At 48.5% G+C, this 15,083-nt stretch overlaps 1 protein-coding gene across 1 annotated transcript in view; it reads left to right on the forward strand.

Moving 5' to 3' along the window:
- Nucleotides 1–15,083, forward strand: part of NR3C1 (nuclear receptor subfamily 3 group C member 1) — a 51,911-nt gene that overhangs the window by 1,560 nt on the left and 35,268 nt on the right. The window contains exon 2 of the mRNA XM_072348208.1: nucleotides 151–1,333. Within this exon, the coding sequence (XP_072204309.1) occupies nucleotides 165–1,333 (1,169 nt within the window). The 5' untranslated portion in view covers nucleotides 151–164. The remainder of the gene's footprint in view (nucleotides 1–150; nucleotides 1,334–15,083) is intronic.

Genomic DNA, 15,083 nt, shown 5'->3' on the forward strand with positions numbered 1-15,083 from the left:
GAAAAACGTGGCACATGTCGGCTGGTGGCTCGGTTTGCTGTGCTTCCATCCTCAGAGTCACCAAACCAGGCTGATGATTTTGCCTTCTTTTATGCTCTTACTGAAGTACCCTTGATGTGCTAACTTTGATATCTCGTGATCTTTTTGTAGCTGATGTTAAAATCATGGATTCCAAAGAATTGCTTAAGTCGTCAGATCAAGACGAAAGCAGGAAAAATGCGCTCATGAGTACCAAAGGAGGGATCGTGATGGACTTCCATCCGCCTTTCAGGGGTGGAGCCTCTGCTCAAGCCCCTGTATGTGCAGCTCCTCTCCCCGTGTCTTCTCAGTCAGACTCCGCTCAGAAACCCGCTCTGGCTGACTTCTCAAAAGGATTGGTAAACAATGTGCCTCCGCCAGACCTGTCCAAGGCAGTGTCACTCTCCATGGGACTGTATATGGGTGAAACAGATGCGAAAGTGATGGGAAACGACCTTGGATTTTCACAGCAGGGCCAAACTGGCATCTCTTCTGGAGAAACAGACTTCAGGCTCCTGGAGGAAAGCATTGCAAGCTTGAACAAGTCCTCGAGCCTGGCAGAGGACGCAAAGGGAGCAGTGTCGTCCGAGGCCCCGCTGGAGCCGGACTTTGCAGGCATGGCTGGCCGCGGGCCCCTGGAGCCGGGGGCTTCGGTCCAAAGCCAGGTTGGCTCCAATGGCGGCAGCCTGAAGCTGTTCTCTGAAGACCAAAGCACCCTGGATATCCTCCAGGATTTAGAATTGCCATCGGTGTCGCCTGGCAAAGAACCGAACGGGAGTCCGTGGCGACTGGACCCGTTGCTCGATGATGGAGGCTTGCTGTCCCCCATCTCTGCTGACGACACGTTCCTCCTGGAGGGAAACTTGGGGGAAGACTGCAAGCCCCCCATTCTGTCTGACACTAAACCTAAAATTAATGACCGTGGTGACCTTTTACCCAGTTCCAAAATGCCAATGCCTCAAGTGAAAACAGAAAAGGAAGACTTCATTGAACTCTGTACTCCTGGCATAAAGCAAGAAAACATGGGCCCAATTTACTGTCAGGCAAACTTCTCCGGGTCTAATCTGCTGGGTACTAAAGTCTCTGCCATTTCTATCCACGGTGTCAGCACCTCTGGGGGACAGATGTATCACTATGATTTAAATACTGCGTCGCTCTCTCAGCAGCAGGATCAGAAACCAATTTTTAATATCATTCCATCTCTTCCTGCCGGTTCAGAAAATTGGAATAGGTGCCAGGGATCAGGGGACGAGGCTTTAGCCTTGGGAACGCTCAACCTTTCTGGCAGACCTGCATTCTCTAATGGCTATTCAAGGTAATCCGTTTTATTTCTCTTTATTAAAATATTGCAAGCATAATCTGTGCAACTGCATGCATGCCGTGTTTGGTTTCTGCTGCATGTCGGTTGCGGCGCTGTTGGTTGGTTGTTGGGCACAGCTGGGTGCTGAGCTGTGCTGCCAAAGGGAAGAAAGGAGCAGGGCTGTAACGAAAAAAACAAGTTTAAAATGTATCCCAGAGTGAAATGGAGTCTGTGGCAGAAGGATCCACGCGCAGGGCGGCATGGAGGGGGAAGTGTTTGTGTGTCCAAAAGTCGCTTCGTTCTCAGGGGTCAGAGGATCAATTACTGCAGCATGAGATTTTGTTGTTTTCCCCCTGGTGTTACTGAAATGTTAGGCACAAAAATAACTTGGTTGCTGGGTAAATTTTGAGAATTGCGTTTAAGCTGAACCGGAGTTCTAGCTTTGCTTGGTGTTGCGCTTGCCTTACATGGACAAGAGGATTCTGAGTAGGAAACACTCAGCAGTTCGTTTAATAGCTGTGTTTGGTGAGATAAGAATGTTTGCAGAGATTTACCCATACCTGGGTTTAACCCGGAGCGGGGCTGGGAGGAGGTGCTCTCTGAGCGTGTGCTCGCAGTGCCTTTGTGCCGTGCTTTCTGTCAGCAGTCCTGTGGCACGGCGGAAGGCCCTTCCCTCACTCCCTGCAGCCGGCACAGCAGTGCAGCGCTCAGTGGGCGCTGTGTCTGCTCGGAGGACAGGTCTGGCTGCAGCGCCGGCTGTGTTTTCCTTGGCTGTGTTGCACAAAGCCCGGCCTCACCTGGGAGGAGGTTTTTGGTGCGTGTCAGCAGGGCGTTAGGAAATGGCTCTTCGGGTCCCAATGCGGAGAAGCGGCGACCGTGGGTCGGGTGTGTGTCTGTGTGAGCTCTGTTTTATTGCCCCGCTGGTGATCGATCCCTGCGGGTGAGCTGCGCGGCGTGAGCTCTGCTTTCCCACCGGTCAGTGGGATGGAGGAGGCTCCGCATCCCTTCAGGGCACAGCTGGGAGCTGCTGCAGCCTGAACTTCTGCGGTAGCTTTCGGTTTTCGTAGCGGAGGTGTTTCTTTAGTGACATGTTTAGAGCAAGCTGCAGCGTCTGGAAGCCAGGAAGGGAAATGGGGCTTTGAGGAGAAGGTCCGTTTTGACAGATGAATATTGAACCTGCCTTATCGTTTATTTGACAGAGCAGAAATCCTCTGTATGAACCTTTTGCATAACCAGTCCAACTTCCATGTTGTTCTTCATTTATTTCATAGCTTTTTGTGAGGGGGGGTGGGTTTTTTCCCTACATTTTATATATACGTATATTACTATTGTAACGAAATCTGTATGCAAGTGAGAACTATTTCTGGGTCTGGGAGATTGATTTCAGAGCATATCCCACATAAATAATAACGCCACTTTTGAGGCTTTCTGTGAAGCTGATGCATTGTTTTTCTTGTACAGAACTGTTTGGTTGGACCTGAGCGCTCCGGGAGCTGAGTGCTGTACGCATCCATCTGTAATGCTTTGGGTGGTCTCATGAACAGCATTTTTGTGTGCTTCATTTCTGATAACATTGTGATGAAAAGCCCTCTCAAGCTCCTTGTGTGTATGGTGCAGTTCTGATCCTGCAGTGAAAGGGGCAGCAGTGCCTGGCGCTGCTATCCTGGCTGTTAGGGAGCAGTGCTGGGGTGGTGTGCTGGGCCGTGTGGTGCCAATGGGCTGCTGTAGCTCTTAGTGTTTTCTTTTGCCTTATTTGAGATAATGGAACTGAACTTAAAATACATGTTTAAAAAGGAAAATGAGGTAGCTTTTGGTTTTACTTAAAAAAAGTTTGATTTCCTGTGTTTACGGAAGCTGTTATTTATTTTTTTAAAGCATATTAAAACTACAAGTCCAGTTCTGAGCCCAACATTGCCTGCTTTGCTTTTGCACTCTTTTACAGTAGAGGCAACGCCATCGTATTTTAAAATAACTGCGGGGTGCTGATGAATCCCAGGGGCTGCGATAGGAATTAATTCCTCCTCAACTCTGTCAGAACTGTTCGCAGTGGGCTGGGTCCCTTTCAGAGGATGTTGTGTGGATTTCTTTATGTAGTGCCCAGGAGATTTAACAGAAGTAGCATTCTTACCATTTGTTCCAGAAACAAAGGAAGGACCATCTCAGGGGGCTCCTGCGGGCGCTTGGGGCAGTTGGTTGCTTTCTTTGAGGTACCCGTTCTGTGAGATGAAGGCTGGGATCACTGACCTGCACTTTGCTAAAGGAAATATTTCCTGCTGCTGGTGGTCGTCTTTCGTTACTCAAAGCATGACTGACGTGCCGAGTGCATGGGAGGAGCAGCTGGGGTTGTGCTCAGGTGTGCATGCAGCACTGCTTGCATTGTCCAAACAGAGAGCATGCATGTCTCGTAGACATGCAGCCTTCTCATGCAATTTTCAATTTCTTTTCCTAAGGATAGCACAGCATGCCATCTCTAATGGGACATGTGATAATCAGGGCTGAGAAAGCTAATCAATTTCCCTCTGAACAGCGGAAGGCATTTTGAAGTTAATGCAGCTTGCACAGAATGCACACGCTGTGGAATTGGTTACGGTGGGCAGAAGCGCAGTGGCTGTCTGTGACTCAGGGCTGGGCACACAGCTGGCTGTGCATGGCAATGGGAGCCCCAGCTGTGGGACAGCCCCATCCGGGTGCTGTGAGGGCTGCATGCTGACGGCTTGCTACGGGAGGAGTGCAGGGGGAATGGGGCAGGGTGTGCTGTAAGGCTTTGCCAAGCACTGCACTGAGGAACTGGGGCTTTTGGTGGTATCTGTCCCCAACCTGATACTGCTGGTGATGTTCTGCACAAAGCGAAATGGGTTGAATTCCACGCTGTAGTGCTGTGTGCTCGCTGTTCTCTGGAGCAGTGGATTTAATGCGTTTTCCACTCGGCTCTCTTGCTGCCCTGACTTCCTGGAGATGTGGCTGGTTGGGGGAGCGGAGGACAGAGAGAAGCGCTGCAGCAGAGCAGAGTTCTCCATTTCTGTTTTTTTTTTTTCTCAGCCTACAGCCAGCATTTACAGAAAGTGGGCCCCCTTGGCAGCCGTACGGCTTCTAGTGTTACATCTGAAATCATTCCTAGCGCTGCAGCTTGCGGGGATAGGGATAAGGAAGGTTTGAGGAAGGGCGAGAGCTGCAAGCAGCGGCGGAGCAGAACCTGAAGGGGAAGTTCTGCTGCGGCCGCAGCCTGAGGCGCTGCTCCAGGAACAGCTGCCCTTCGCTCAGGTCTGCGTTGCTGGGGCTGCGATGGGCTCAGAGGTCGTCCCAGGAGGAAGGGGGAAGTGGTGGGCGGCTGCCGGAGGTGTGCAGGTCAGGGGTCCGCCGGCCACACTGCACTGTCCCGGTATGGCTCTTGGCCAAGGCTGTGGCTTGGCACGGCACGGGGCTGCACCGCCTGACTCAGCAGCGTGTCACGCATGGCGCTCTGTGAGCGTCCAGCGTGGTCGTTTGCTTTTGACTTACAGAGCAGACTTGCTGTGCAGAGGGCTGGCTTGGGGTTTCGGTATTGTGTGTTGTGACTTGCCTGCTTCGAGTCACCCTGCGCTCAGTGCTTGAGTTCTGGAGACCCACAACGGAAGAGCTGATCTTTATTTTTGGCAGAAAGAATCAGGAATGTCACACAGCATGTACAGAAAGGCGCTGTGAAAGTTAAGGTAGTGAGGTGGGTAGTGGACCGTGAAGTCTACTTTTTCCCATTGATATGTTCCGTTCTGCTGGTTGGTTACTGAGCAGGCTTTTTCAAGTCCAACCCAAACTGTGATGACCCTGATTCTAAGCCAAGTTCTAGCTTACAAAGAGAAAACTCATTTTGTGCTGCTGTTGCATACTTATGTTTTAATCCATCGTAACAGGAGCAAAATCCCACTGTGTGTTTCTGCTGGCAGTAACAGAGGCACAGCAGGGCAGTGGCGGCCGTATCCAACTGCTTTGGATCCCCGGTGATGTTGGGTGCAAACCTTCCAGCCACACTTCTGTGTGGGCTTTTCCCTATTGCAGCGCAAAGCTCAGTGAAGGGATCATCTCTTAATTCCATTAGCCTATTGTGTGCTACTCATAAAAAGAAGCTATTACTTTTTTTTTTTTTTTTTAATCTGTGGCTTCTGAGTCTTTTCAGAACGCTTCTTGCAGCTCATCAAAGATCCAGCCATGGCTCGTCTGCCCAAAATGTGGTTGGCAGCAGTTTCCTCAGGGTTCTTCATTACTCCTCCCCGCGGGGCACCATCTGCCGCCGTGGTCGGTGAGAGCAGGCCAGGCCGAGCAAATGAGCCTCCGTTCCCTGGTGGTAACTTTCCTCCCCACAATCCCTCGCTTATGGAACTTTCATAGCTAGAGGTATTCATGGGCTGTGCAAAGGGTTCCAGTCTCATCTTTGAGATAAATAACCTATTAGCGAAATCCTGTCTTCAACCCCAAAGCGTTGTAGAGCGGTAGTTCCAATGACCTCAGAGTTATCCAAATATCTCTTTGTGTGTCGTCTCTGGCATATAGAAACAAACTCCAAAATGTATTGAAATAATCAGCTTGTATTTGTTTCTGTGTTTCTAAGAACAGTTAGATGTGGAGCAAGGTAGTTGCTAGGAGGAGCACTTAACTCTGCAGTATTTGTGCGGCAGATCCCAAGAGTTTGTTGGCTTAAGCTCCCTGGTTTCATAGTCTTTGTCTCCCAGTATATGCAAATTTAATCTTACAATTTTCTGAAGTGTTAATGCATTGCATCATTACTTACACAGGCTGCGTGTTGTTCCCGTGACAGGTTTTCTGACTGGCTCGCTGCAGTGTGAAATCCATTTAGGACACAGCATTTGTTTGAGTAACCAAGACGCTCACAGGAGTTAATGTAGTTCTGAGCTCTGGAACTAAAGGAGGGCTGTGTCAGCTGGGAGCCCCATCCTGCAGGGCAGCAGCAGCGTGTCTGCAGACCGGGCACAGTGCCCTGCCTGGGGTGAGGGGCACAGTGTGCAGACAGAGCCCATCGGCCCCAGCTCCTGCGGTTAGCAAGGTGAGTAATTCTTCTTCTGAAGGCAGCGTGTTGGGGTGGGAGCACGAGTTAGTGCAGTCACTGTCTCCTGGAGGTTTTCCTTCTTACCTCATCTTTGCCACGAAGAAGGAAGGTGTCATGTTCTAGATGTGCTTCCCATGCCCTTAGTTGATGCTGACTCTGCTGAGAAGCTTTCTGATGGAAGTCTCCTGGCTGGAGCACTGTTCAGGTCTGTGCTGTGCTGCCTAACCAACCAGCTGGGCATGGGGCAGCATCGCAGCCAGGCTGGTCGTGTTTCTTTGCTGCTCTTATGAGAGATAATTGAGTTTGGATTCCAGCACATGGTGTTACTTCTCCAGGATATCATGTTGGGTCTAGTATTAATGGTTCTTAAAATCAATAATCTCTCCAATTGTGTGAGTTTCTGGAGGAAGCGGTGTTCTGCAAATCCATCTTGACATCTTGCAGAGTGTGTTTCTGTACCAGCCAACTGTGTTCTTAATATAGTCTGTATCAATTTGTTATAATTAAAACTCACAATTCCGCTTGTACCTATGGATCCTCGCTCCATGTTAAGTTCTTCCTAGAAAGTAATAATCCTGAGGCACTTTGAAGATTAATGTCCAACAAGCTGCTGCCATTTTTTGTGCAGATGCAATGTTGTGTTTGAGTTCTGCTTTTTGCTCAAAGCTGTCGGTTCTCCTGAAATCTTAAAGGCAAAACTGCATCTGGGAAAGCAGCTCTGAAGTAGCAGTATCCTCCTTGAATTGAGCTCACTTCTGCTGTAATCCAGTGAAGGAACTGAGTTCTGCAGCGCATTCTTTGTGCAATTGGTGATGATGTGCACCACTGCTGTGTGTGTCAGGAACCAGCTGGGCATGAGGATCGTGTTTGTGCCTCGTGGTCACACAGGGTTTAATATGGAACTTCTTCACAGCAGGGCGCGATTGGCTCTGCTCTGCCGTATTCAGATCTCACATTTCTGGTTGCTTTCATTTTCATAACAAGCTTGAAGAGAGCACTTCTCAGGACTCTGGTTTTCTGTTAGAAAAGTAAATGGGGTCATAGGAGTCTGCCTGATAAAACACTGCCTGTGAAACCTGGGCAGCCCTGGTGCTGCCAGGTGGGAGCTAAGCCATGTCGCTGCCACCTGTAGCTTACTCCAGCAAGTAAACAGAGGCGGTGACTGGCTGGCTTCCTGGCTTGCCTTGTTTGTTTGTTCCTGCTTGTTTTTCTCTGGAGGATCTGAGATCTGCTGCTTCACTTATCGCAAGAGAACCGGGAAATTCCTGTGGTTTGCTCTGGTGGCTGCCTCCTGCCCGTGCCAGGGGCTTCACTCTTGTCTTGTAGGAAACTTTGGTGGGGACATGGGGGGCGAAGAGATGTTTTTGTGCTTGTGCCTTCTCCTGGGTATCTGCAGATGTGCTCCTGCTTGCAGGGAGCCTTGCTGGAGGCACTGCTGGCTGACCATCTCTGTCTTGCTGAGTGCTGGCTGAGGGTGTGCAGCCCAAATGTGGTGCAGCATGCAGCCATTCCCTGTGCCTGCTGTGTGCAGGGGCTGCCTGTTGCTGCCCATCCTTGGTGCTTGGGCTGCAGCCCTGCACAGTGCTGGCACACCTCTCAGGTCCCTTAGCTGCTCGGGGCTGTGCCGTGATGTGCCATCACAAGCTGTCTTTGGGAGCGCAGGCTTAGCCTGCTGCGGCTGTTCTGCATGGTCCCACCAGCCTCTGCAGGGGCTCTTTTGTGCAGCTTCTCTTGGCTGTGGGTTTAGTATCTGTGATGGAAAAGAGCAGCTGATGCCATTTATTTTTGTTGTTACTTGGAGAACTCGCCTGACACAGCCCGGTTTGTGTGCGCTAATGCGTGGTGCTATGATAACATGGGCTGGTACTGTTGCGGTACAAATTGCTGCAGCAGAGGAACTGCTGGCAGAACGATGCTGGTGGAGCACGTTAGCAGTACTGATGCCAATTCCTTCATGGTAGAGCATCTCTGTAGAAGTCAGTCCCACTTGTTGTTTGCTGTGGTACGTTCCCTTCCATGCGCTGCAGTGCTTCAGCCCTTGGCTCCCATGCTACCAGACCAGCTGTGTGCAGCACTTCTGGGCACCTGTAAAATGAATGGGGTGTGGGGCATCACTGGCATGGATGGGTGTTCAACTTTCTGACACCTCTCGATGTGTAAATTGTTAACAGTGTTGTATAACATGTCTGCTCTGTGGGCGCATTAAATATCTGTGTACCTGTGTATTTCTTCCCTATTCTTTGTTTTTCATAATAGTTTTCTGAAAAAAGTGTACTACTAAAGCTGCTGACTCGATCCGTTCAACAGATCAGAGCTGGGAGTCTGTGCGCTGCGTGTACCTGTGTATTTGCTGTGAGTTTCAAGCTGTATCTGTAATTGCACACTGCGTGGTTTGGTGCCCTGACTCCAGCTGCACATTGCCTGGCTGTACGCCTTCCTCCTGCAGCATTCCTCAGGTCACAGCTGCAGCCAGGTGCTTTCTTTTGCGTTGCCTTTTGAGTTTCTCTTAATCTTCTGTCAGGTATGAATTGCATCATCCCAGCCTGGAGCTGACTTTTCTGAAAAGATCTCTGCATTTTGGTTCTCTTAAAACATGAAGCAGATGAGAATAAGGGGCGATATGAACTGTTTGAAGAAAACAGTGTTAACTGAGGCATTAAAAATGCTTTTAAAGATTAAAAATCCTGAAATTGGTATCCAGAAGATGTTTTAGATGCTGGAGATAAGTGAAGGAATATGTGATTTCAGGAAGATAAGAAACATTCAGTGAAATAATATCAAACCACAGATGAAATAATCAGTGCCGATTCTTTCTGATTGGTAAAATTCCTTATAATTTGGTGGTCTTTTTTTTAAATGCAAATTCGGGGAACTTTACAATGAAGTCAACAGGTGAGCAGGGAGCTGGGTGGCATCTCTCCTGTCCTGACACATGAATGGAAGGTCGCATAGCAAGGATCTCATAACCTGGGTGCTGCCGCTGGGTCTGCATGCTGTGCTTTGCGGGGAAGGTCTGTATGGCCTTTTCAAGTTGGTGGTATTACATTGCTTACTTCCCTTCGTTTATGAATACCGTCAGTGGGGTTTTGTGGTTTGGTCTCCTTCTGTCTGGAACAATGAAGAAATGGGCAGCTATTGGGTGTTCTTGTGCTGGTGAAGGGGGAGGTAAATCTGAAGGGAAAGAACCAGAATCTTCAAGGCAGGATGCGTGTAAATGATACGGTGGGAGAAAAACTTGGGGATCACCTGACCCACCCCTCTGAGTTATGCTGTCTTACTGGTACGTGCAAAGCACAAGAACTTGTCAGGAAGGTTCAGGACTTTGGTGCTTGCCTGCTGGAGAGTTCCCAAGCTCCACGGTGTTGCTTCCCACAGTGGAAGAACAGACGATCACGCGTGTCTGTGGCATTGGTTTCCCCCTTCAGCTGATATTTTCTATCCATCTCAGATCCTCCTTCTGGAAGTGTGGTATTCACTGCATTTCAAACTTCCTGCTAAAACAGAAGTGAAGATATTGGGTGATCACACAGAGTTCTGCAGAAGGAATTACTGTGGTTATAACTGGGAAATCGAACTTGTGATTGCAGAGCGTCACCTGTGCTAACTTTAAATCCGTGTCTTCCTTAGAATTATTTGCCACAGAGTTGCCTTCTCCTCACCCTCCTGGGCTGTGCTTATGGTGCTGCCCGGTGCCTTCTTTCCTGCTGCCCCCCATCTTTAATTGCAGTAAAACAGTTGGGTTTCTGTTTTTTCTGTTTGTGTCCATTCATGCTCCCGTTGTGGCTCTCAGAGCTGAAGCTGTGGTCGGCGGCAGCAGGAGTTGCTCTGAGCTAATGGCATCTCCAAGGCTCTCCAGCCCTTATCCAGTCTGTCTGCATCTGTACTGCAGTCGGTGCCAAAACTCTGTAACTGCCTGGAAGAAGAACAGGATCCTTTACCTCTGTAATGTAACAGGCTTCAGACTCTGCTTTTGTCAGTCTTGCTGGAAGTGGCTTTCTGACACCTATTTGGGTTTTGTTTTTTTCTTTTTTTTTTTAATATGTTAAAAAATAAATTACATCTTACCTTTCATAATGACCCTTCTGGTTCAGGCAAATGGAGGAGATTCTTTCCAAGGGCCCAGGGCTGTGTGCTGCTCTGATCCTGCTGCAGCTGCTTGCTGCCTCCTCCCAACTCTTGCAGCCCAGTGCAGCAGCACGGCTGCCTTCCTGCAGCACTGCAGTGGGCAGAGGCAGTCCTGGGGCACTGGGCGGGCTGGACTGGATGGTTCTAATAGGGGTGCCATTGCATGATGTAGCAATAAGGCTGCTCCAAAGATACAGGCGGGGATCACCTTTATTGCACTGGTTTCAGTTTTCTGTTTCATTGATCAACTCTGGTAGATTTCATACGTGAACAGTGATGACGTTGTTACACCATTTCTTAATTATTTGTTTTGATGTCAAAAAGAGCAATCACCCTGTTCTTGTTTAGCTCAGATTAAGCTCCATGTGTGTGTTGAATGACTACATTGAAGGGATACTTGTTATGAAAAGAGCAGTTCCGAGTGGAATGGCACATTAAAGAAGTGGAAGGCTGCATGTTGTACACACATGAAAATAAATGAAGCAAGCTTGCTTACCTCCTTGCTCAGATTTCCAGACAAACACAGTTTGCATTTTGCGAATTTGTAAAGCATGGTAGTATGCCTTTTTATTTATAAAACCAGTTTACCTTATGAATTTTGTAATCCTTTCCTGGTGGTAAGGGAAGGCTTACTGCGTTTTGTGTTATTCGCTTTGACTGAATTTTATCGGGAAATATAAAACTTGAACGGAAAATGAACATGAAGAGCTCCTGTTTCACGAATGCGGGTGGCTGTGGTGCTATTGCAGGTGTGAGCAGCTGCACAGTGCTGGCACCTCTCACTGTGAGCATCTTCTGTCTTAGAGGTCGTTTGGCCCCATGGACTTTGCTGGGAACTCATTATTTTTTTTCTTTCAGTGTGAGTCCTGCTCTATTGTTAAGTCCTTTGATGTTGATTTCTATCTACTTTAATGAATCCTGTCCTTCCTGAGCACGTATTTCTACGATGTCCTGCACGTCTGCCATTTTCTGAACTGACAAGGAAGTTATTCCGACACTCCAATTTAATAAAACCAATCTAACAAGTTTTGTAATGAATTAGCTTTCTGTAGCTAGAGCAGACAAGCCTTCAAACAACGCCAGCTTATTTGCACCTTAAGTGCATGGCTTAATCAAAATGAAGTTCAGTGCTACAGCTTCCCTCCTCAGATGCAAACCTCATACAGTACTTAGTGCCCACGGTTCCTTACTTCCAGTAGCAAAGAATGCTTTCCCCCCAATTGAGCTGTTAATGTTAGGGTGCTTGTGAGATTACATTCTTAGTCATGAGAGATATCTAACAACTGCAACGAGAGCAACTGGTTTATCAAGTGAGCTTGGTCCTATTTTATCACTTTAAAGATTCTTTTAACATGTTAAAGGCTGGAACATGTGTTATCTTATGAAAGAGCAAGCACAGGGTTGGAATATTGTCAGCAGCGCACTTGTTTGTGTGAGTTATTTTGCTCCAGCTCTTGGAGCAAACTGATATGGTTAAGTTGCATTGCATGCTGCTGGGGAGGGAGGAAGTGACGGATGCTGCTATTTCAGGCTGACCCCCTCTGTAAACTGAGGAAGGGCTATAAAGGAAATGCAGTGCTCAGCTCTTTGAGTCTTTCCAAGGATTCCAAAGTGTTACTGACTGCAACTTCCTGTGTGCACCAGGACCTGGCCCTTCTGAAACTGCTGTTCAAAGAACAAAATGAAATGAAGCCCTAAAGCTCCATAGAAATGGATGGCAGGCTGCTCTGCCACCTTCTATCAAAATGTTTGTGACAAGCATCCTATTTCAACCATCAGAGAGTTGTTTATTTTGCATGCTGTTACCACTAACCATCTGAGGGAGACGCATATGCTTTTGTTCTGTTCTTTAAGAACAAACTCAAGATTCTTTTTTGGATCAGAGTATCTCTTTCTAGGTTCTCTATGAAGGATGGGAAATAAGTTCAAAGCTTTTTGTTCACTTGTGTTCTTTGTACTCAAAGTGGGGTGTAATGATTCTGCTTTTAGGAAGGGCACACAGCTCCTTATCTGTGGGTTAGAATATGAAGTGGCTTTGAAGAACCACCCAAAGCAGTACTGGTGCTGCCGCCAGGGTGGGAGCTGTCTCAGTGCTGCCCTGCAGGGTGGGATAAGTGGTGTGGGTTTGGTTTTGTTCTGTATTTAAAATATCTGTAGAGCTTTAAAAACCCTGATGGATCCAAATGTGACCAGGCCCATGTGAATGCTTGTAGCTTTGGCATGTCCCTCCCCTGCTGTGAGCACTGCAGGATGCTGGAGCGCTGCAGGCATTGGAGTGTAGCAGGAACTGGCTGGAGAGATCTCTACTTGCAGCCATCACAGCAGTTTGATGCTGGGCATGGCTGATGGAGAGTTGACTGAGGCAGGGGTAGAAGAGGGAACTAAATATAAACAAGGCAATTGGGTTAAAGAACAACCCCCCTGAAACCCGTAGAAGCGACAGCGGCACACCTCAAACAGCTTGGAGAGCCACCAGCAGCACCGCGTCCTGGGATGCACGGCGAGGTGGCACAGTGGTAACTCTGAGTCGCCAAGCAGATCAAAACCACGAAGAAGTCCGTGCTTCAGAACAGGCAGAAGCTTGCCCAAATGAAGGTGAGCAAAAATCCTGGAGAATGCAGAAGGTGAAATGTATAGAAAGGAAATGGAGAGGGATTAAGGAGGACAAAAGAACTTGAAGAGTGCCTTGCAGGAGGTGCTCGGAGTGGCAGAGACTCATGGTGTGGCTGCAGGCAGAAGAACCAGGGCAGTGAGACCAGCCTGCACCCCGTGCTATAGGGGAGGTGATGCTGCTCCTGCAAGGAAAGTGCCTCCTTCTGCAGTGCTGTGGCCTGAGGGTGTCCCAAAGTGTGGGGTGGGGGGAAATCCAGATCTCTCTAATGGGTTTGTGGGTTTTTTTCTTCCTTTGAAGTATTTAACATGTGTTCTTGCCAAGGGCCATTAAAAGAGAAAGAAAAATGTTGTCATGGAACTGAAAGAGATCAGTCCTTTTATAGATTTCAGAACTGGTTAAAGAATAGGAAGCAAAAGGCCTTTGTGACTGCTTCAAAGGAAGGGAAATGGACTGTCCTGTTCCCTGAGCGTCTGTGAGAGCAGGGATCTGCAGAAGGAGCAGGGGTTCTGTGCTGAGCTGGTGCTGCGCTGTGCTGGGAAGCTTTCCTACAGCACAGTGAGTGCAGAAAAGCAGGTAGGAGTTTGAGAAGGGGCAGGGTCAGACATGGAGGGGAATTCACCTGGCTTTGCGTGTTGAGAAAAAAGGTTCAGGGCTGGCAGCTGTGGGTCAGGGATGGGGCTCTGCAGTGTCACCAATGGCTTTGAGCAGTCATCAGCACAGTGCGCAGCAGCAGATAGAGAAGTAAATGAGGTTCTGTGTTATCAGAAAGGATAACGAGAATGCCTCGTGCTGCTCGGTACGGCCTCGGCACACCACTGCTCTGCCAAGCCGTCCTCGTGTTGGGGCAAGTTGGGATTTGCTGCTGCAGTGCCTCTGTTTGTGACAGATGTTTGCCTTAAAAAGAGCCCCCAAATGCGAACAGCCACGCAGACAAAATGGAGGAAAGAAACGAAATTCACTCAGTGCCCAGGTGTGTGTTCCAGGAGGGGTTCGCTTTGGGAAAACAGTGATTGTTCATGTAATGCCAGTGTAGGGACACAGGTATGAGTTGCACTCACCCTCCCTGTGATACGAGGAGCCATGCATCTGTCTGGAGTCACCTTGGAGCACACTGAGGGTCCTCAGCTCCTCGTCTGAGGAGATTCCTTCAGTCTGATCTGGTGGCAATGCAGTAATGGGATCCAGCTGAGAGGAGAGAAACCTGATTTTAAGAGTTACGGTCGTATCTGAATCCTGCAAATGGGGCACGGTAGGGTTGGTTCAGTGTCTCACACTGCTGGTCTGTAACTGAGACTGATATGAGCAAATTAACCATCACTGATGAGAACATCAATTCTAAAAGGAACAAGCTTTAACAACTAGCACAGCTTAAGAATGAAATTTAAAGATAGCGATAATCATCAGTAGTCATATTTTCAGTCCAAATTAAATTCACCTGATGTCAAGAGCCAAGTGAGGTGCTGGTTGTACAAGCAGCTGCCAAGTTCAGCTGCTCTCTGTGTTTTGGATGCAGTGGTGTTCCCAGCATCATGGAGCAGTCACAACCTGAACCGTTGTTCTGCGGCAGCAGTCCATGCAGAAATACAGAACAGGGCCAAAGGTCTGTGATGTTTAATCTGGGTTGTGATGGCTTGAGCGAGGCCAAGAGCCGGAGATAAGCAGGGCCGCCTTTTCAAGGAGAGAATGATAAGTGTTTCCCTGTATTGTTTATTCTTGCCGTTTTAATCACAAGTCCTGCACCATCTGGCATTTTTCCTTCAGCTCTGCTTAAGGGCTCACAGTTGTGAGAGTCGCTCTTTTATGAGGGAAACCCACTCAGAAGGGAAATGTACGCATTGAGGGGTACAGAAGCAGAGAAAGCCCATGTGAGCTTTTCCATCGTCTCTATTATGTTGAGCCACAGGCTGAGGCATCAGTACCTTTTAGGCTTTAGGAATGAAGCTTGAAGTATTTTGAGTACTGTGATGCAGGAGAAGGGCAGTGGTGTG

This window comes from Excalfactoria chinensis, chromosome 13 (assembly GCF_039878825.1).
Source record: "Excalfactoria chinensis isolate bCotChi1 chromosome 13, bCotChi1.hap2, whole genome shotgun sequence".
NCBI classification, from domain to species: Eukaryota; Metazoa; Chordata; class Aves; order Galliformes; family Phasianidae; genus Excalfactoria; species Excalfactoria chinensis.